The following is a 24535-nucleotide window of genomic DNA, read 5'->3' as shown; positions in this document are numbered from 1 at the left end:
AATATATAAATGTTTGGGCAATACCCAAAAATGTACATGCTTGAAGCAAAATGTGTTTGGGGGTATATGTTACAGAAGCGATTTTTTTAGGGTGTAGAATTTTATGTGCCTAATACAATTAAAAAGCTAGCTTGCCGTAAAAAGTATTTGTGTTTGATGGTGTTTCATACGCCTGCAATTTTTATGGAAACTTCTATAATATTATGTTTTTACTAAATCGGTACGATACTTACCTTAAGTCAAATTCTAGCTTTCACTTGGTAATGAGAAAATTATTATTCAATTTATTGCGGACTATTAAAAAATAAATTTAGTGGCGCTTTTCCCCGTTTTGAAAATTATGGCTGGGTTTATTTTGAGCGTGCTTCCTCTTACTTCATTCGTTTTTGTTCTTTATTGTTGGTTTGTACTTCAATCATATTTGTTGTTTTGAGAGGAAACTAATGTTTGTCAAATTTATATGGGCAAAGCCCTATAGACTGCAAGATGGTTAGATGAACGCACGGTTTGCTGCAATTAGAGGAAGCTGATGAAGAATGTGGTAATTCCGAAACGTGCATTACAAAAGAGGTGTGGATGTATAGAATTTTACATGTTATTACAATTTTTGGTGTTTCATCAAGAGAACAAAGGAAAGAAAACAAATTAAAGCCAAATTAAAAAATCACTCATTTGAAGACGAAAAAGAGCCATCTAACATACGGTGCGCAGACAAACTACAGCGCTGTGAATTCACTTAACATGTATATACTTTCCTTGGTCTATGCTTTTATGCTTTTTAGACTTAAGCATATCAAATTTTTAAGTGTACACTGAGCATTGTCGCCCAAGTTCAATTCACCATACAGTGCAACTGTGTATGTATAAAACAAATTGACCATGTATCCACGTATTTTGGTAGCAACGACCAAGTGATATGATAATTTTTTAAGCGATGTACAGAGAATAAACCCGACCCGTTTTTTTTTTGGCGGCGGCTGACATTCAATTTTTCATATCGCCGGCGGCGACTTGACGGCTGAGTCGATACAAATTTGTCCGGTCAATTATCCATTAAAATTAATTGGGGGCTATATTTCCGCCATAATGAGGCGGCGTCGACTGGCCAAAAATAGTCGGAGGATGAGGAACTTTCAAGATAAACTAGAAGTTCACAACCTTTATAAAAAAGTGTAATCAAATGGGGAATCCAGTTCCAATACACATCGTATACAAACCGGATATAAACAGATATATTTGTAAGATTTTTCGCAGCAACTAGGGTATGTTGGTGAATCAATGGCCAAATAATAAATAAGTACGTAAAAACCGTAGTGGAAAAAATAATGTGGAACGGCTCGAAAACAATTTTGTAAAATTTATTTGTAATATTGTAGTCGATGTTACAAGTTTTTGCATATTCTATATATTATTTGGCATTCCAATCGGGTAAAGCCCAGCTTGGTAACTTGGTTTCGTATTCCCATCCTGGACCCTGTAAGTAAAAAAAATAAATCATAAATTAATTAAAAAAAGTTTTATTGTACATACAATTTAAAATTCAATAAAACGTTATTGCTTTGAAAACATTCGTTCGAATTTAGCCGCTTCAAAACAAAAACAGCAACAAAGTCAATGGTACTTTGTGTTAACCCAAGTAAGAAGTCGTTCCCGGCATTATGCTGGAAATTGCCACTGGCCAAAAGGTTCTAGATAACTCTGTAATCGATGTACACATTACATGTTCTACCTATGAAATCATAAAGGAAATTAAATTGTCAAGTGCTCATTGAAATATCAATGGTGCGTTTTTCAAAACGAACGACAAACCAGTAAAATGGTATTTGGGATATGATGAAATTCGATTTGATATCTAACAACGAAAAATGTTGCCAGGTGATTTCTGAATCTTTCCCCCAAATATTAAGAAAACACCCCTAAATTGCTGTAGAGTTTTTCGAAAAACCCAAAAAAATTGAATGTAAATAGGCACAAACTGGTTTTCCAAATATTGTGAAAAAAGTTCTGTAGCGGTACACTTCAATTTGACAAAATAATGTACAAATACTATATGTATAGCAATTTAAAATGTATGCAAAACCAATTTCAACGTATAAATGTTTGAAATCAAAATTATTAAACAAATACACAGCAAAAAAGCGTCACCAAAAAATAACGAAAATGTTCTTTTTGGATCCGGAAGTGGTGCAAAATTGACGCAGAAGCGATGAATTTAACATGGTCTTATCATAGGACGGAAGTCCTTCATTTCAAGAGCCGTTGCACTGAATGTGCATCACTTTGTTAGGTGTGATCCGAATTCAATGTTTTGGATGTAAATTAAAAATTTTTTATAATATTTAATGGACTCTAACGCTTGACCTCAAATATTTTCAAAAACTCATAATTTTCTCAGATTGGATTTAGCACTTTTTTCGACAAAATTTAAGTAATTTGTACCATTTTATGAATTCTTACTCTGTTTTTAACCTATTTGAAACAAAGAAGTTAATATTATCCATTAAAAATATGAAAAAATCTAGTTATAAAAAATTGAATTAAAAGAACTTCCTGCACCCTAAAAAAAATGTTTCTGTAACATATACTCCCAAACACATTTTGCTTCACGCATATACATTTTTGGGTATTGCCCAAACATTTATATATTTGATTTCTTCCAATATATAATATGTTTGAAAGCATATTGGTCTAAACAATATAATATGTTTGGGTAGTCTAAGTTCCAAACATTATGTATTTTTCCATCCAAATTCAATAATGTTGTCTTCCAAAAAACTATATGTTATTATGTGAACATAGAATATGTTTGGCAACATTTTGAACCCAAAAATATTATATGCTTAGAAGAATTTTCTCCCATAGAAGATTTTGCTCAAATTTTTTTCTGCCTAATTATATTTTCCCTCACATTTTTCTCACTTCCACGAGTTTTTTAGTTCATAGCACTTTTTTCTGTAATACAAACATTGTAGAAGAAATTATTAAATTTTATAATTTTTTTAAATTTTACCTTTTGCCGGACGGGGATTCGAACAGCGGACCACACAGTTTGTAAGCCAGCACACTAACCACTGGGCTACGTAGCTGTTATGGTCATCAAGAGATAATTATCGTTATAAGTCATACTTATATAGCATAGCTTGCGGCGCCCACGAGCCGATGCAAACATAACATTGTTTAACAACATAACATTGTTAAACATACATTTGTTGGCGGCGTGGATCAGTGGTTGGTACGTCCGCCTTGCATGCCAAGGGTCCTGGGTTCGATCCCTGCTTCGACCGACACCATTTTTTTATTTTTTTTTTTACATATATTTTTTTACGTATATTCCAGATACGTTCGGAATATCCCGAAAAGGTGTTCAACATTACATACTACTATATTAAATTTTTACTACGAAACTGTAAAGTGTGTCTTATAAAAGACTTAAAGTCAGAAAACAACAGTGCTTGATATAAACGAAATGGACTGAGTTCAAATCATATATTATTTTTTATTGCAAAAATAAAAATTTTGTAACAAAATTTTGTATACAAAAAGTTTGAAATTTTCGAAGAAATTCAAAAACTATTACAAAGGAAGAATGTGAAGTTGAGTATATATATAAATATTTTTCCATCGAATCTTAAAGTTAACGATAACTATTCAAAAGCACATTATATTTAAATTCTAAACAATAATTTTACATCCAAGACATAGATTTAGTTAGGTGTGAACAATTATTTGCTTTCTTTAATAATTTATTCTAAAGAAAATAAACTTATTCAATTGTTGCTTGGGATCATGCCCCACCAAGTTATAATACAAATTTTGCTTAGCTTAGACGACGCATTTCTTTAATATAAAGTTTTTTCCATGTTCAAAAGTGGATAAACTTTTTAATGAAGTCGTGTTGTCCTTATAATTAAGTGACTTGAAAATGGGTATCATAACATGAAAGAAAAAAAAAAATTGAACTAAGGTCAACTTGACTTTAATAATTCAGAAAAATTCTTTAAAACTAATGAAATAGTCTTCAAATTTGTTGCATTTTTGCATCTGGACATATTTTTCAAAACGTTATTTTAAAGACGTTTTTTACTTGAAACATAGCATAATTTCTACAGGACGTCTTGTTTTCAACGGACTTTTTATAGCTTATGAAAAAAAGCTGAAAAAGCGAAAAAATAAAATTTGCTTCATAGAGTCAAAAACACAAAACCCACATTTAAAAGAGAATTGTGTCTTAAAAGTATCCTTACTTGAATTCTCGGCTTCATTGGCTCGGAATCAATACCAAAATTGTTAAAATAGAGACACAATCTTTGGAACTGGGCATGCTATTTTTCAGTGTATAGTGCCCTTTCGTTAGTTTTTATGAAGATCCCTTTAATTACCTTTGTTTGAATATTTTGACTTACTCGTCCTACGTTCCGATTTGTTTTGACGAAACAAAAAGTGCCCGTAATGCGAAAATGATAAACAAAACTCATGCTCTTTTTTTCAGATGTATTTTCTCTTGGTTCCGAATGAATTTTCTCTCCGAATACTCATTTTAATCTTTTTACTTAAGTATATACAATTTTTGGCGGTCTTATATCACACCATATATATGTTTACTCCAAATTTGGAAATTTATACTTGTTTATATTCACACACAGTATTTTTCCAATCTTTAATTGAATTTTCTTTGTGTATATATATATTTTTAAGGCGCCAATTTGTTACTTTCATGATTTTACTGCCAGCACACATTTTATGTCTCTCTTTCTAAACACATATATGTTTATAGTCTATTTCTAAATTAATATATGTTTGCATCCAAGCATATTATATTTACAAACATTTTATGTCCCTAACATAATATGTTCTAACATATTAACATATATGTCCCAAACATGTTATGCTAGTTTATGAACATTATATGCTTGCACTTAAAAATATTGTGTTTACAAATTTGAGTTCCAAACATATAATTTTTACACCCAAACATATGAAAAACAGTCTTTTTCGTCCGTGTGTGTAGTTAAAATAAATAACATCATTGGGAGTTCATCTTTTGGAAGTGCTTTTAAAGTTGTACCTTTGGAAGAACTTCCAAATTGTTTTGCTGGGTATATAAATGAAAATTCAGATTATAAAGTAGAAAAATAAACAAACATAAAATTCAGTAAATATTATATACATTACATTGCCAAACGAAAGTCTACAATTTCTAAATCTTCTGCATTTGCAGTGCAGTGGAAGTACATACCCAATGAACACAAACGTTTGAAAAATGCTACATTTCAGTTTTTCAAACATTTTTTCAAAGGATTAGGTTAATATTCAAGTTGAGAAATTGTTGAGAAACTCGCGTTCTAAACAAAAAACAGACATTACCCTCAACAGTAGAATTCAACACATGAGCAATAATTTCTCAAATGTTATCCTCAAATTGAAAAGCATCGCTACTCAATTACACAGGGGAAGCAAATTTTTAGTAATTCGAGGTCGCTGAATCCAAATCTGCACTTGGTTTTGTCAGCTCGACTTTTCGAGATATACCGTTATGTTCAAAATTAAGGCATTTCCGCTACATATATTGGAATAACTTGAAAACGATTCAACATATTAAATTAAAAAAATATCAGAAAATCCCCAACAATATTCTCTTTCCTACACCCAGAAAAAAGTGACCCCTTCTTTAAGTTAAAATGAACTCATTGTGAAGAAAGTTGAACTTCGTATAGCGCCAAAGACATTTTTATTTGTTTGAACGATGTGATTTTCGTAGAAATTAGGAATAATGCATTCCATATATTAGTTAACATTTTCCTATATTTATATACCACTATACTACAGAATGAAAAAATTTAACTAATTTGAATTCATATATGGAATGATTTTATTGAAATTTTTTCATTCATTCCGACAAATCTTACACATTTGTGGTAAAACTTTTACTTCATAATTAGAACTGCTTACCTTCGTTTTTAAATACAATTTTATTTATTTCTATAAGCAATTTTATCTTCATTAAAAGACATGTTTTATTAATATATTGAATATATTTATTAAGAATCAACAGCATCGAATCTCTTTGAAATATTAATTTATTATTCCACTATTTCCAATTTCCGTGTGATATTATCAACTGTAAAACGCACTTTTTCTTCTTCTTGTACTTTTCACTTTTAATAAGTTGCTGCCTAACCATTTTGTCCTCCTTTTACAATTTCAATACCTACAAATATAAAAAATCATAAAACATTTTTGTTGCAAAAGGTTAGCGTCACTGAATATTACCTGATAATTGAAGATTCCAAAATGAAGACAAATGAAAGGGTTGTTATTCTGCTGGTGTTTTCTTTCTTTATACACTATCACGAACATTGATAGATTTATTTAAAAAAACGAAAATTTTTCTCACTAATTTAAAATAACAAATATTTTATATATTTTATTTGTTATTTATTATATTATTTTACCATATTATTTTTTAACAATCTCTCCGCATACCAAAACAACGCGATTCCAACTAAAAAAAACAACCGACGCGCAAATATATCGATTACACCCACGCGCAAACACATCGATTACGATGACAGGTATCGATTACAGGTAGACAATAGAAATGTAGGAAAATTTCCTATATTCTAACAAGTGTGTTTCCTTAAGTTTTGAAAGGATTGCATACTTCTTAGTACGAATGAACTAAAATATTTTTCTATGCCAAGTGTTGTTCGTACGTATGAAAAACTTTCTATTATAAAGGAAGTCGCAATTATCATTTTATAAGAAATTTTACTAATTTTGAGGAAACTTGGTTTTAGTTCGGTTTTTGTTTATTTTTACGAATGCTTTGTTATCGGTGAATAAAATTTTCTTTTTCAGTAGTAAATTCTTATACCCAGCGAAGAAAGTAGTATGAGTAAAATTCCATGCCTTATTCTAGTTAATGAACTAATCCTAACTGCTTACAGTTTAGGATTTTTTTACTGAAACGAGTAAATTTTATTATTTTTCACAAAAATTTACCTTAATGGAAATAAAATGGATAAACTATATTGATGAAAATTTTTTCCTTTAGTTTCGAAGGCACTTTTTTCTGGGTGTAATTCCTAAAAAATTAAAAAGGGGCCAAAATCAGAGTTTTGGTCCAGAAACAGTTAGTTAAATATATTTCGAATAAAATGAGCTTTATTTCATTACCATCGGTGCACAACTTTTGATTTTGTTCACGATTTACGAATTGATATAAATCGGATTTCCATACAAATATGTAATAAGTTAGTGTTTTATGCACCCTAAAAAAATCGCTTCTCTAGCATATGTTCCAAACATATTTAGCAGGGAGCACATATATTATTGGATACTGCCGAAACATTAATATGTTTGTTTTATGTGAACATATTATATGTTTGGAAGCATTTTGAGCCCAAAAATATTATATGCTTGGAAGAATTTTATTGGTATTTCAAACAGAATAATTTTATTGAAGAAAAATGTGTATCGATATACAAATTAGAAAAAACTATGCACTCTATGTTTTCATGTTACATTTTTACATAAAGTATTTAAAAGCAAAGTAGTATTTCAACACCCCCACTTGAAACGTATTTAGTATAATCCCAAACATTTGCAAAATTTATTAAGTTTCTCCTTGGAAAGAGGTTTTGTTAAAAAATCTGCAACCTGATCATCTGATGGAATTGGACAAAATATAACGTCATTCGATTTTCTCTTTTCCCGGATGAAATGATGTCGTATATCAATGTGCTTTGTTCTTGGGTGATAAGCTTCATTGGATGCTAGATGAACTGCACTTCTGTTGTCACAAAAAATAGTTGTGGGATTTAGATTATTGAAATCGGGGTGTAGTTCCTTCTGTAATGTTCGTATCCATATGACTTCTTGTGTAGCACTTGTTAAAGCCATGTATTCAGCCTCCGTTGTTGATAACGCTATAGTTTGTTGTCTCTTGCTTGCCCAAGATATTGCCCCATCTTGAATTATATTTATATATCCAGTTACTGACCTTCGATCTTCCAAGTCGTTTGCCCAATCAGAATCTGAATATGAAATAAGTTCATGATTGCCTTTAGATTTAAAATGTAGTTTATACTGTGAAGTTCCTTGCAAATAACGAAAAATACGTTTCACAGCATTCCAGTGAATTTTTGAAGGATTGTTGTTAAATTTACTTAAACAATTTACAGCCTGACTTATATCAGGACGAGTACATTGTGCAGCGAAAAGTAAGCTCCCAATGGCTTGTTGGTATGGGACTTTTTTACAGTTTCGTCTTCTTCATTTGTTTTTGATAGCCTTTGATTTATATCAAATGGGGTTGATACAGGATTACAATTTTCCATATTGTAGACATTTAGCATGTGCAAAATGTATTCTTCTTGGTCCAGACATATTGAATCCTTATTCTTGTTTATTCGCATGCCTAAACAACGTTTCGCTTCACCAAGAAATTTCATTTTAAAATTATTCATTAAGTTCAATTTTAATTCGTCACAAAATTGTTTATCGTTGCTGAAGAGTAACATGTCATCTACGTACAAAGCCATGTATGTTAATTTATTTCCATTCGCACGATAATAAATACATGGATCTTGAACAGACCGTAGCATACCAAATTTTTGAAGTGCTTCATTTAACTTATTGTTCCAAACATGACTTGCCTGTTTTAACCCATACAACGCTTTCTTCAGTTTTAGTATATAATTTTCGGGTACAATGACATTTTCTGGCGGTTTTATATATACATCTTCCTTCAGTTCTCCTTGTAAAAATGCTGTCACTGCATCTAGTTGTTCGATATTTAGATAATATCTAGCAGCTAGAGCCATTAAGAATCGTATAGATGTATACCTTACAACGGGCGAATATGTTTCCTCATAGTCTATACCTTTCTTTTGCGTATAGCCTTTGGCGACCAATCTTGCTTTATAGCGTATTGAATCATCTGGCTCGATTTTCTTCTTGAAAATCCACTTAGTTTTTGTTATGTTGCAGTTATTAGGTTTTTGAACAGCTTCCCATGTTTGATGTTCTTCTAAAGATGATAGTTCACTTCGAATTGCACTTTCCCACTTTTCTTTATCCTCACAAGATAAAGCTTCTTCAATCGTGTTGGGTTCAGTGAATTGTGCTATACATCCAGACCAATTTATTTTGGGTTTTTCGGCCAGACTTATTTTCAAGGAAGTAAACAAACGTTTTTCGAGTGAAGTCATCGACGAATATTATAAAATATAAATTTCCTCCAAGAGATTTTACTTCCATGGGACCGCAAACATCCGTATGAACTATTCCCAGAATCTCTTTTGCTCTGTGTCCTTCCTTAGGAAAACTTGTTTTAAAATGTTTGCCTTCGACACACCCTTCGCAAAGCTTTTTCTTGAAAAAATGCATATTCTTCTCTATCCCAGAAACCAGGCCATCTGACAATAGCTTTAGGCTTTCATAATTAATGTGAGCAAAACGTTTATGCCACTTCTCACATAAATTCTCATCTTTTACCAGAAATACTTCGTGTACAGGGGCTGCTAGCTTGTACATTCCATCTTCTGATATAGCATTAACAATAAACTTACCGTTTGCATCAAAAATTTTGGCACCATTTTTGTCAAATATAACCCGATTTTCATTTTTGCACAACTGGCTTACGGATAAAAGGTTTTCTGTAAGATCGGGCACATATAAAACATTTTTCACTGTTATGTCATATTCTCCAAATTTGCCATTTAGTTGTATTTTAACATCTCCTATCGATTTTACTTCTAGACAGCTTTCGCCTGCAGTTTTCACTTCTCCAGTGTAGGGTTTCATTGTTGTAAAGATGGTTTTTTCGCTTGTCATGTGGGCCGATGCACCACTATCTACAAACCAAGATTTCTTCCCGAATCTACCACTGAGAGCCATAAAAGATGTATTTTTCTTTACGTTCTTTTTCTTATTATTCGGACAATCAGCCTTATAATGACCCACTCCATTGCAATTAAAGCATCTCTTTTCAGAATTATAAGACTGCTGCTTCTTTTTATTGAAACCGTTCTTGCTTACCAACGCGTTATTATCTGCTAACGTTTCCATTCTAACATCTTGAAGCAACTTCATTTTTATGGCATCTGCGGTTAATTTATTTCCACAACTTCCTAGAGACATTATCATAGGCCTATATGTGCTGGGCAAACCTTTAAGTAGCAAACAACCCAGCCATTCATCGTCCACCACGAAACCAATGGAACCTAATTTTTGTGCCGTTGATACAATTTGAGATACATAGTCCTCTACAGAGCTACATTCTTCTAATTGAATTAAGCAAAGCTTTTGCAACAGTCCCACCTTTCGATCCAAACCAGAATCTTGAAACAAATCTGTTAAAACTTTCCAGACATCCTTAGCCTTTACACATTCTCGGACATACACATATAAAGATTTATCCAGCGCAAGAATAATTTTACATCTGGTCATTTCTTGCTGTTTTTCGTCGCCTTCATCGCTGCTTACAAACTTCCATAATCCTTCGAGTTTCAATTGCGTCTCCATTGCAAAACTCCAAGTCAGCCAATTATCTGACCCAATCAGCTTTTCAAATTTCTCCACTTGACCGTTTTGCATTTTTGTTTTCTTTAATATCCTTGTATGTTTCGTTAAACAGTACACAAATTTCCTTTTTTTGTTTTTAAATCGCGTTTTTATGGGCACATAACCTATTGGTGTTAGTATTTCAAACAGAATAATTTTATTGAAGAAAAATGTGTATCGATATACAAATTAGAAAAAACTATGCACTCTATGTTTTCATTTTACATTTTTACATAAAGTATTTAAAAGCAAAGTAGTATTTCAACAAATTTTCCCCAAAGAAGATTGTGCTCATTCCCTAACATAATTTTCACTTTTTAGTTCTTGGTATCTTTTTCTGTAATACAAATAATGTTGAAGAAATTATTCAATTTTATAATTTTTTTAAATTTTACCTTTCGCCTGGACGGAGAATCGAACCGAGGACCATACAGTTTGTAAGCCAACACACTATCCACTGGGCTACGTAGCAGTTATAGTCACCAGTAGATAATTATCGTTATAAGTTACATTTATATAGCATAGTTTGCAGCGCCCACGAGCCTATGCAAATATAACATTATTTAAAAGAAACATACATTTGTTGGCCACGTGGAGCAGTGGTTAGCATGTCTGCCTTGCATGCAAAGGGTCGTGGGTTCAATTCCTGCTCCGACTATATTAAATTTTTATAATGAAACTTCGAAATGTGGGTTATTAAAAATTTACAGTCAGAAACAGTGCTTGATATAAACGAAATGGCTTTTGAATAAAATATCATTTTTTTTTGCAAAAATAACAATTTTATAACAAAAACTGTTTTTGGTATAAAAGTTTGAAATTTTGGAAGAAAATCAAAAACTCTAACAAAAGAAGAGTATAAACATACATAAATAATTTTATAAAGTACACATAAATTTATTTAGGCGTGAATCGTTTTTATTAGCATTTAACACCATTTTAAATGCCTTTAAAACTTATCGTGTTTTGTACTTAATTTCATTTTTACCTTTAAGGCCGTTAAAAAATGTGTGTCCATAATGCCAAAATGATTAACAAAACACTTGTCCATACATACATAAAATTCTCCTCTCAAGGCGAAAACACATGCTGTTTTTTTCAAATCTCTATGCTCTTGGTTCCGAATGTCTATTCTCTTTACTCCGAATACTCATTCTAATATTCATATTAATTAATATTTTTATACCCTCCACCATAGGATGGGGGGTATATTAACTTTGTCATTCCGTTTGTAACACATCGAAATATTGCTCTAAGACCCCATAAAGTATATATATTCTGGGTCGTGGTGAAATTCTGAGTCGATCTGAGCATGTCCGTCCGTCCGTCCGTCTGTTGAAATCACGCTAACTTCCGAACGAAACAAGCTATCGACTTGAAACTTGGCACAAGTAGTTGTTATTGATGTAGGTCGGATGGTATTGCAAATGGGCCATATCGGTCCACTTTTACGTATAGCCCCCATATAAACGGACCCCCAAATTTGGCTTGTGAGGCCTCTAAGAGAAGCAAATTTCATCCGATCCGGCTGAAATTTGGTACATGGTGTTAGTATATGGTCTTTAACAACCATGCAAAAATTGGTCCACATCGGTCCATAATTATATATAGCCCCCATATAAACGGACCCCCAAATTTGGCTTGTGAGGCCTCTAAGAGAAGCAAATTTCATCCGATCCGGCTGAAATTTGGTACATGGTGTTAGTATATGGTCTCTAACAACCATGCAAACATTGGTCCACATCGGTCCATAATTATATATAGCCCCCATATAAACGGACCCCCAAATTAGGCTTGTGAGGCCTCTAAGAGAAGCAAATTTCATCCAATCCGGCTGAAATTTGGTACATGGTGTTAGTATATGGTCTCTAACAACCATGCAAAAATTGGTCCACATCGGTCCATAATTATATATAGCCCCCATATAAACCGATCCCTCGATTTGGCTTGCGAGGCCTCTAAGAGAAGCACATTTTATCCGATCCGGCTGAAATTTGGTACATGGTGTTAGTATATGGTCCCTAACAACCATGCAAAAATTGATCCACATCGGTCCATAATTATATATAGCCCCCATATAAACCGATCCCCCGATTTGGCTTGTGAGGCCTCTAAGAGAAGCAAATTTCATCCGATCCGGCTGAAATTTGGTACATGGTGTTAGTATACAAACTCTAACAACCATGCGAAAATTGGTCCACATCGGTCCATAATTATATATAGCCCCCATATAAACCGATCACCAGATTTGACCTCCGGAGCCTCTTGGAAGACCAAAATTCATCTGATTCAGTTGAAATTTGGTATGTGGTGTTAATGTATGGCATCAAACTCCCATGCAAAAATTGGTCGATATCGGTCCATAATTATATATAGGCCCCATATAAACCGATCCCCAGATTTGACCTCCAAAGCCCCTTGGAAGAGCAAAATTCTTCCCATTGGGTTGAAATTTGGTACGTGATGTTAGTATATGGTACCCAACAACCATGCAGGAAATGGTTCCTATCAGTCCATAATTATATATAGCTCCCATATAAAGCGATCCCCAGATTTGACCTCCGGTGCCTTTTGGAGAAGCAAAATTCATCCGATCTGCTTGAAATTTGGTACGTGGTAGAAGTATATGATATTTAACAACCATGCCAAAAGTGGTCCATATCAGTCCATAATCATACATAGCTTCATATAAACCGACCCCGAGATTTGGTTTTGGAGCCTCTTGGAGGAGCAAATTTCATCCGAGTGAGTTGAAATTTGGTACATTGTGCTAGTATATGATCGTTAACAACCATGCCTAACTAGGTCCATATCGGTCTATAGTTATATATGGCCCTTTGATAAATCGATCCCCAATCACGCAAAAATTGGTCCATATCAAGTTCATAATTGTATATAGCCCCCATGTAAGCGACCCCCATATTTCAATTCTGGCTCTCTACGTACCGTGCAAAAAGTTCATATCGATTCGTAATTATTTGTAGACTTAACTATACATAACTTTTTTGCCTAATATATACCACTATGGACTAACTCACAATTTAGAAAACGATGTTAAGAAGTTTTAAGATACCACAACCCAAGTAATTCGATTGTGGATGATAGTCTTTCGTAGAAGTTTCTACGCAATCCATGGTGGAGGGTACATAAGATTCGGCCTGGCCGAACTTACGGCCGTATATACTTGTTTAGCATATCAAATTGTTGGCCTTATCATAAAGCAGTTTTCCGAAACAACATACAACCGTTTCACAGAAATGTAAACATATATATGTTTACTCGAAATTTGTAAATTTATATATGTTTACATTCACACATATTATTTGTATGAAACATTCATGCCCCAAACATAATAATTTTTAACATATTAACATATGTGTCCCAAACATTTAGTGTTAGTTTAGGAACATTACATGTTGGCACTTAAATATATTATGTTTAAAAATTGTGCCCGAAACACATTTTGTTTATATCGGAACATATGAAAAACATATTTTTCTAAAAATGTGGTTCTGTTGCTTAAGAACTGAATATTGTTTTTAAGGTTATTTGAGACGCTGAATCCAAATCTGCACTTGGGTTTTCTCTATAAGCCCGACTTTTCGAGATATACCGTTATGTTCAAAATTAAGACACTTTCGCTACATATATTGGAATAACTTGAAAACGATTCACCATATTAAAAAAAAAATCCAAAACTCCCAAACAATATTCTCTTTAAGCCGTACTTACATTGTTTTTCAATATTCCAAGTAGTTTTGGAAATATTGTTCAATTTTTGAACAAAAAATTAAAATGTTAAAATTTTTAACAAAATATTAAAATTTTTAACAAAAACAAAATGTTTTTGTTCTTTAAAAATTCCTAAAAATAAAACTGGGACAGTTTTTGTCTTGAAACAGTTAGCTAAATATATTTCGGATAAAATTAGCTTTATTTCATTGCAATCGGTGCCCAACTTTTTATTTTGTTCACGATTTACTGAATTGATATAAATCGTGATTTCCATACAAAAATAACATTTTCTAATGTGTTATAAGTTAGTTTTTTATGATTCTAACGCCCATTTTCATGATTCTCCGTTAGTGCCACGTTAGCAAAAGAACTTTTAAACCGTACTATGGACATATCTGTCATTTTGCCTATATATTCCATATGCCAGTTAGGAACTTAATTCTAAAAATTTGTAAGTTAAAGTTAACCAGAGGGAAGATATTTCTATTTTACTTTCTGTTAACTGGGAGTTAAAGACTAACGGAGCTACATGAAAATGGCCGTAAGAATTAAAAAAAAATTTAAGTAATAAAAACAGATAACGCCTATAAATTTTGTTGTTACTCTATGAAGAAAACGTACATTCATTCTTTTCCGAAGACGATGAATTTGTTTATTGTTCAGATGTTCCTGGTTTAGTAACAGCGATGGGATAAGAGGAGTATGATCCAAAGGCTCTAAAACGAAAGCGAAATTTAAAAACAATGTAAGCACAGCTTAAAGAGAATATTGTTTGGGAGTATCGGATTTTTTGAAATTTAATATGGTGTACCGTTTTCAAGTTATTGCAATATATGTGGCGGAAGCTCCTTAATTTGGAAGATAACGGTATATCTTGAAAAGTCGGGCTGCAGATTTGGATTCAGCGTCTCAAATAACCTTAAAAAAATATTCAGTTCTTATTCAATAGAACCATAAAAAAACTAAATTATTACATACAAACACTTCCCATTAGAAAATGTTATTTTTGTACGTAAATCGCGATTTATATCAATTCAGTAAATCGTGAACAAAATAAAAAGTTGTGCACCGATTGTAATGAAATAAAGCTCATGTTATTCGAAATATGTTTAACTAACCGTTTTAAATTATTTTTTAAAAAATTATTTTTTTTTCAAAACTTGAACGATATCTCTAAAGCTACTTGAAAAATTGAAAAACAATGTAAAGACGGCTTAAAGAGAATATTGCTAGAGATTTTCTGATATATTTTTTTAATTTAATATGTTGAACCGTTTTCAAGTTATTCCAATATATGTAGCGGAAGTGCCTTTTTTTTTAACATAACGGTATATTTCGAAAAATCGAGCTGATAGAAAAAACCAAGTGCAGATTTTGATTTAGCGTCCCAAATAACCTGAAAAACGATATTCAGTTCTTAATCAACAGAATCACTGTTCCCCTGTGTAATTTATTAAACAATTTTCGATGTGAGGCAAATTAAAAATTAACAATGTTGCGAGTATTTTGCAACCAAAATTTGTATAAATGCTAGCCCCACTTTTAACTGAAATTCAAAACCAAAATTCTAGGGATTTTGTATAATTTATTAATTTTCGACAAAAAATAAATAGATAATAATATAAAAGCTAAGTGAAATCTATCATACACTACAATTGTATAGTTTAGGTGGCAGCCCGATGTATCAGGCTCACTTAGACTATTCAGTCCATTGTGATACCACATTGGTGAACTTGTATAAAATTGTATAAAAAATGCTAGCGCTTCGCTAGAGGTTGATGAACACACTCATTTTATTTTTTAATATTTCTTTCTTACTTGCTATCGTACAAAATATTTCTTAGCCTCTTCTTACAATACCTTATCTTCTAATCCCTGAGTCAATAATCGTACAAACTATAAATACATTAAACTCTAGATAAAACTAAATATATGAACATATAAACAATGAATTGATTACAAAAATTCATTAGCTCGCTATGGTTACAATAGATTATATTTACACCCTCAAAAAAATCGCCTTTCTAACATATGTTCCAAACATATTTTGCAGGAAGCACATATATTATTGGATACTGCCGAAACCTTAATTGTTTGTTTAATGTGAACATTTTATATGATTGGAAGCATTTTGAGCCCAAAAATATTATATGCTTGGAAGAATTTTCCCCAAAGAAGATTGTGCTCATTCCCTAACATAATTTTCACTTCCACGAAATTTTTTAGTTGAAGAAATTATTCAATTTTATAATTTTTTTTTAAATTATACCTTTCGCCTGGACGGAGAATCGAACCGAGGACCACACAGTTTGTAAGCCAACACACTATTCACTGGACTACGTAGCTGTTATAGTCACCAGTAGACAATTATCGTTATAAGTTACATTTATATAGCATAGTTTGCAGCGCCCACGAGCCCATGCAAACATAACATTATTTAACAGAAACATACATGTGTTGGCAACGTGGAGCAGTGGTTAGTATGTCTTACTCCTCGTACGTTCCTGTTTCTTTTAACGAACCAAGAAAAATAGTGTACTCAACGCCAAAATGATAAACAAAACTCATGTCCACACATACGTAAAATGCTGCTCTCAAGACGAAAACACATGCTGTTTTTTCAAATGTCTATTCTCTTGGTTCCGAATCTCTATTCTCTTTATTCCGAATACTCATTCTAATATTTAAATTAAATAATATTTAGACTTAAGCATATACAATTTTTGTCCTTATCATAAAGCAGTTTCCGAAACAACATATAAGCGGTTTCACAGAAATTGCTCTCTTTTGATTCTCTCGCTGTGTTAATCTTATATCTTTCGTCAACCCTCCCGGTTTCTATCTCTATTTCTTTCTCTATACTCTCTCTCTGTCCCTCTCTGAATAAAATATCACAACATATATATGTTTACTCGAAATTTGTAAATTTATATATGTTTACATTCACATATATAATTTTTATGAAACATTCATGCCCCAAACATAATAATATGTGTTCCAAACATTTAGTGTTAGTTTGGGAACATTACATGTTTGCACTTAAATATATTGTGTTTAAAAATTGTGCCCGAAACACATTTTGTTTATATCGAAACATATGAAAAACATATTTTTCTAACAGTGTACATAGGACAAGTGATGTTTGAGCTATTCACTCTACAATTCTACCTGCTATGGACAGATTTGCATTAAGTACAGATAGCACCATGTGTTTGCTTACGATAAATACTAATACAAAATAATCAACTTATTACACATATCAACAAATAGAAATATCGATAAAACTTTAAATATCTTAATAATATTTGTATATATTTGTTACGTAACTGTATTGAAATTGATTAATATGCGGGCAAATTGAAATAAAGAACGTGATGGACCACGTGTTAAAATAGATTTTCAGAAATGGGAATTCACAAAATAACAATTTACACTGATAATGGGATGTAAATTATACTGACGACGTAATGGGCTTTTTCGTTCAGAAGTTGTTTTACCAATTTTAATTGGTTGCACTTTAAAATGTTTCTGGTCACATATTCTTGTTGATAATCTACCATCATTTTTTCATCGGCCAGCTTCTTAAGGTTTCCAAGAATGTATCATCCAAAGATTTTAGTGTTCTGCAAAGAGAATTGAGTTTAGTGACTTCTCTAAAGTTTTCATTTTTTATTTTGACTTACCAATTATTATAAATTATTTAAAGCAATTCCAGTTAATTAATTATTTAATCAGCGTTTTAATGTTTTCAAGAATGTAGAATCCAAAATTTGTATTTTCTGCAAAGAGATATGAATCTAGTGACTTTCTTAAAGTTTTATATCATTTTTTATTTTGACTTACCAACTATTATAAACTATTTGGAGTAAATTTAATTACTTGTCTAAAATTGTCCATTTTTTTTATTTCTTCCAATTGACCACGAACTTCGTTGCACAAATAAGTATTGAAATCCACATGTTTTTTTCGTTGCATTTCAGGGTAGTGATTTGTTTCAAATTTTTTTTCGTGTACACTTGATGAGAGGCAACTTTTCTTATGTATTTTGATTTGCTGAATTCGAAAAAAAATTTTAAAAAAAATTATGGAACAGTTTTTGAGATATCTTAATACCTTTCATTTAAGTACCATCAACGATATGATCGGATATTTCTAACTCGAGATATAATTTGTTTAGTGAAAAAAGAGCGAAAAACTAAAAATAACGGGATAACTCAAAAACTGTTCCATAAATGTTCCATAATTATTTTAAATTTGTGTTTAATGTTATGGTGTTCATGTGCCGTCACTTTTTACCTTTTAACAATGATATCAAAAATATGAAAAAAAGACTAAATATTTCAATAAAATTCATCCCAGAAGAAGTTGGAAATTACCAACGAAACGTCGGATAAAAATATGAAGTAAAGTCTTTTTATTTGCATATTTAGAGACCTTAAAAGCCCGATTTAGAATTAATATAAAAGAATCCAAAAATAATAAACAATCAAGGTCGTATAAAAAGCAACAATTTAAATAACAGCTAATGTTTGGGTAAAGCAAACTGTACTGGTGGCAATTTGGAAATTATATTGAAAATACTGGAATCTGTGCTATATAAAAGACAACTGTACATACTGCAGGCCTTAAAAGATCTCAATCTTTTAAAACTATTATTGATTATATCAAAAGAATTATAAAATAGGGTTCTAAGTATTTCAAGTAAATAATTGCAGCAGTTTGTTCTTCGTTCTTATATGTTTTTGCACTCTTATATTCTTCCGGCGTCTCTTGTTCCGGAAGTGATGTATTCAGTTTTGGATCATTTGTTGCAGTCATCTGATTTTGCTGCAGTGGATGGTGATGTTATCCCACTATTTGCTGTTTCTGACTTCTCGTGCCTGGCAGCTTTTACATCCTTCTTATTATGTGGTTTCTTCAATATTTTTACCACGGACATCTCTGAGTTGATACTCGAATCGGGTTTTGAGACGAATTTTGAAGGATACGACTCGAATTGTTGATGACTCGAAAGCGGATGACGTCACACTACCCGATAGTTTGCCTATGGCTTTGGGACGATTAGTTAATATTGAGAAAATAATGAATCGTGACGGTTCATTCACGGAAACTGTCGCCATCGGAGCTGGAGGACACTAAACCAAATATTTGGTATTTCCACACTTTGCCGTAATGAACCCAAATAAGCCTAGAAAGTTACGACTTGTCTTCGACGCTGCTGCGAAGATGGATAACGTTTCTCTTAATATTCATTTCTGCTCAAAGGACCTCAAGATCTACAACCCTTGCCCTCGATTATGTGCTTATATAAGAGAAATGTTCCATCAGATGTTGATTCGAAAAGAGGATAGATGTACTCAAAGATTTCTTTGGAGGGATGGGTGCCAGGACCGATCCCCTGAAGTTTATGAGATGAAGGTTATGACATATGGAGCAGCTTCCTCGCCGCGTGCAGCTCAGTATGTAAAGGTCAAAAATGCGAAGCCCCAAGAGGACAAATATCCCCTTGCCGTTAAATCCATACTTGAGGACCACTATGTTGACGATTTTGTTTCAAGCTTTGAGTCAGAAGAGGAAGCGATTCTTATAACATATCACAACAAGTCAAAGAGATACACAGCTATGCCAAATTCATTTTAACCAACCAATCTGCACCACTTTCGGAGAAAACGAGATGTCAGCTGGAAAGGTCCTAGGTATGTTTTGGTGTCCTGAAAATGATGTGTTCAAGCTTCGTTTGCAGTTCAACAATGTTGATACTGATGCATTGACTTCGAAACGTGCGCCTACAAAGAGAGAGTGTCCTCGGACACCTTATGATTGGAGCCAAGTTAATAATGAAGGAGATATGGAAATGCAAGACGGACAGCTTTATACCCCGTCATATAAATGTGTTATATATGTGGAATATGTGGGCTTCAGTGGAAAGATGACCTGTTGTAGATTATAAGCGAAACCGCATTCGCAGCTGTTGCTTACTGGCAATACATTGACGACAACAATCAGGTATGTGTGACATTTATATCTTCGAGGACACGTTGTTCACCAATGAAGCGATTGTCCGTTCCCCGTATGGAACTGCAGGCGGCAGTGTTGGTGGTGAGGCTAATGCAAAATATTTATGAGGAACATGGTCTTAAGGTAGATGGTTGCACTTTATGGAGTGATTCAATGACAGTACTGAGGTGGATTAAGTCGATTCATCGTCGCTATAAACAATTTGTTGCTCACAGAGTGAATGAGAATTTAAATGTAAGTTATCGATACAAGAATTCGCCACAAAATTGAGATGAGTGCTGATACAAAGTGGTTTACCGGCCCTACATTCTTGACACTAGAAAAGGAGTTATGGCCTTCGAATGTTGTTAATGGTGAGGACAACAACGATGAAGAAGAAATTGTCAAGAAGTTTGCGTTCGTAGTGGCGCTAAATAATCTGACTTTTTCCCTCGTATTTAATGTTGAAGAAAACAATTGCTTGAATCTTTCGTTTCGCCGCACGCTGCAAGGGCCAGGTCTTCCGGTGTATCAAACTGTCACTTTCTGAGATAAAGAAGGCTTATTTGCATAGCTCAAATGCAATAGTATTCGGATGAAATGTTTTTATTAGAAAAGAAATAGCCTTTGCCAAAGTAATAGAATTTGAAGGGTCTCTGCCCTTTTAGGGACAAAGATGACATTTTCGAGTCGGAGGCCGATTGAATGCTGTAAGTTGGTAGTCTTACGATGTTAAACATCCAATCATATTACACCCCAGGCATTATATGACTGCATTGATAGTTTGAGAATACCATGAGAAATTGCTTCATCAGGATAATGAAAAAAACCATAGCAGAAATTCGACAACATTTTTTGATACCTAGTATACGACAAGTTCTACGGAAGATTATAACCAATTGCATGAGATGTAGAATAGACAAAGTGAAACCTTTGCAACCACTTACGGACCAGTGGGTTTTTTGAAGCAAACTGTGCATGAGAAGAACCCTAAAGAGCACACATTCAACAGTTTCCTCATCGAAGCGGAGAATATAGTGAACTCCAGGCCTAAGTTCACCATATCTGCTGAGGATGAAGAACCGATCATGCCAAATTTTAAGGGTTTTGGGGAATTTAAACCCTTTGTGAATATAAACTTAGACAGTTTTATAAAAGACCTAAGTTTAGTGAATGTCACAATATCTGGCAAAGATATTTTCAAGCTTATTGGAAATTTCTGTGTCCGAGGTGACACTTGATTCTAAATCGATTTTATATAAAATCTGTGATGAAACACAGACCAACAAATCCACTGGAATGTGGGGGAAAGATTTGAGCCACGGGATTGTGGGATATTACCTTTTTGTGCAACCAAAAAAATATAAACAAGTATATACGGCCGTAAGTTCGGCCAGGCCGAATCTTATGTACCCTCCACCATGGATTGCGTAGAAACTTCTACGAAAGACTATCATCCACAATCGAATTACTTGGGTTGTGGTATCTTAAAACTTCTTAACATCGTTTTCTAAATTGTGAGTTAGTCCATAGTGGTATATATTAGGCAAAAAAGTTATGTATAGTTAAGTCTACAAATAATTACGAATCGATATGAACTTTTTGCACGGTACGTAGAGAGCCAGAATTGAAATATGGGGGTCGCTTACATGGGGGCTATATACAATTATGAACTTGATATGGACCAATTTTTGCGTGATTGGGGATCGATTTATCAAAGGGCCATATATAACTATAGACCGATATGGACCTAGTTAGGCATGGTTGTTAACGACCATATACTAGCACAATGTACCAAATTTCAACTCACTCGGATGAAATTTGCTCCTCCAAGAGGCTCCAAAACCAAATCTCGGGGTCGGTTTATATGAAGCTATGTATGATTATGGACTGATATGGACCACTTTTGGCATGGTTGTTAAATATCATATACTTCTACCACGTACCAAATTTCAAGCAGATCGGATGAATTTTGCTTCTCCAAAAGGCACCGGAGGTCAAATCTGGGGATCGCTTTATATGGGAGCTATATATAATTATGGACTGATAGGAACCATTTCCTGCATGGTTGTTGGGTACCATATACTAACATCACGTACCAAATTTCAACCCAATGGGAAGAATTTTGCTCTTCCAAGGGGCTTTGGAGGTCAAATCTGGGGATCGGTTTATATGGGGCCTATATATAATTATGGACCGATATCGACCAATTTTTGCATGGGAGTTTGATGCCATACATTAACACCACATACCAAATTTCAACTGAATCAGATGAATTTTGGTCTTCCAAGAGGCTCCGGAGGTCAAATCTGGTGATCGGTTTATATGGGGGCTATATATAATTATGGACCGATGTGGACCAATTTTCGCATGGTTGTTAGAGTTTGTATACTAACACCATGTACCAAATTTCAGCCGGATCGGATGAAATTTGCTTCTCTTAGAGGCCTCACAAGCCAAATCGGGGGATCGGTTTATATGGGGGCTATATATAATTATGGACCGATGTGGATCAATTTTTGCATGGTTGTTAGGGACCATATACTAACACCATGTACCAAATTTCAGCCGGATCGGATAAAATGTGCTTCTCTTAGAGGCCTCGCAAGCCAAATCGAGGGATCGGTTTATATGGGGGCTATATATAATTATGGACCGATGTGGACCAATTTTTGCATGGTTGTTAGAGACCATATACTAACACCATGTACCAAATTTCAGCCGGATTGGATGAAATTTGCTTCTCTTAGAGGCCTCACAAGCCTAATTTGGGGGTCCGTTTATATGGGGGCTATATATAATTATGGACCGATGTGGACCAATGTTTGCATGGTTGTTAGAGACCATATACTAACACCATGTACCAAATTTCAGCCGGATCGGATGAAATTTGCTTCTCTTAGAGGCCTCACAAGCCAAATTTGGGGGTCCGTTTATATGGGGGCTATATATAATTATGGACCGATGTGGACCAATTTTTGCATGGTTGTTAAAGACCATATACTAACACCATGTACCAAATTTCAGCCGGATCGGATGAAATTTGCTTCTCTTAGAGGCCTCACAAGCCAAATTTGGGGGTCCGTTTATATGGGGGCTATACGTAAAAGTGGACCGATATGGCCCATTTGCAATACCATCCGACCTACATCAATAACAACTACTTGTGCCAAGTTTCAAGTCGATAGCTTGTTTCGTTCGGAAGTTAGCGTGATTTCAACAGACGGACGGACGGACGGACGGACGGACATGCTCAGATCGACTCAGAATTTCACCACGACCCAGAATATATATACTTTAATAAATGCTCCTTTATAGAATCACTTACATATGTATTGGTTTTATTTTATGTATCAGGGGGACGATGTGGTTTGGTTAACTGCTGAGACTAAAAAGAGATCTCAATCTATGTCGTTATTTGACAGGTCAACTCGCTGGACTATAAAATTGAGTAAAAACTGAGTAAAAAGAGACCGCCACATTTAACATCTGTCCGACAATAGAAGGAGAAAGACTATATTCTAGTGGATAATTTGCAGATACAGAATGATTCAAATTCATAAAATTCTTAATAATATCTAATATATACAAAATCCATAAAATTTCCAAATTCACAAACTTTCCAAATTCATAAAATTGCAAAATTCATAAAATTACAAAAATTAATAAAAATTAAATGAAAAATTAGAAATTATAAAAATGTGAAAACGTAACTTAAAAAAATTGAATGAAATATTCAAAAAAAAGTTTTAATTGCAGTAAACATCCTGCCCCTCTTGGCCAATATTGGCCAAAGGAAAATGTGGTCATCAAAGTGTGTTTTCGAGGCATTCCAAAGCTCGGATTGCGATTCTGATACATCTTTGTGGGCTACCATGATATTTACGTGGATGTGTTTGATTTCGTCGTTTTTGTCGCCGTTGCTGATGAGAATTGGTTGATGTTTGTCGTTGTTCAGAATTCTGTTGATTTTTGGGCCTACGAGGACGAGCATGATTTTGCGTTTCATTTCGGTTCGATGGTCTTGGCTGAATTCTTGCAGCAATGGGAAGATGGAGAAGCGTATTATGTGCATGACCGCAGACCTGACATAAATCGGGAGATGTGCAACCTGATGCGTCGTGGGATCTGGCCAGACAATTCATACAATATCCATGTTGTCGTACTGCTCGCCGTCTGTCCTTAATGCTCATTGCCAAAAATTTTCTGCAATATTATGGGATGATACTTACGGCAA

The 24535-nt window shown here is 33.6% G+C and overlaps 1 protein-coding gene across 5 annotated transcripts in view; it reads right to left on the bottom strand.

The window, feature by feature from the left end:
* Positions 1–1337: 1337 nt before the first annotated feature.
* LOC142225870 (pseudouridylate synthase RPUSD2-like) overlaps positions 1338–24535 on the bottom strand; it is a 515296-nt gene continuing 492098 nt past the window's right edge. For all 5 annotated transcript variants that reach the window (XM_075295721.1, XM_075295716.1, XM_075295717.1 and 2 more), the window contains one exon: positions 1338–1474. In XM_075295721.1, coding sequence (XP_075151836.1) covers positions 1409–1474 — 66 coding nt within the window. In that variant the 3' untranslated portion in view covers positions 1338–1408. The remainder of the gene's footprint in view (positions 1475–24535) is intronic.

The sequence above is a fragment of the Haematobia irritans genome, chromosome 2, assembly GCF_050003625.1.
Source record: "Haematobia irritans isolate KBUSLIRL chromosome 2, ASM5000362v1, whole genome shotgun sequence".
Lineage (NCBI taxonomy): Eukaryota > Metazoa > Arthropoda > Insecta > Diptera > Muscidae > Haematobia > Haematobia irritans.
Note: the sequence above shows the minus strand (reverse complement) of the source record. Positions and strands in the feature narration are given on the sequence as shown.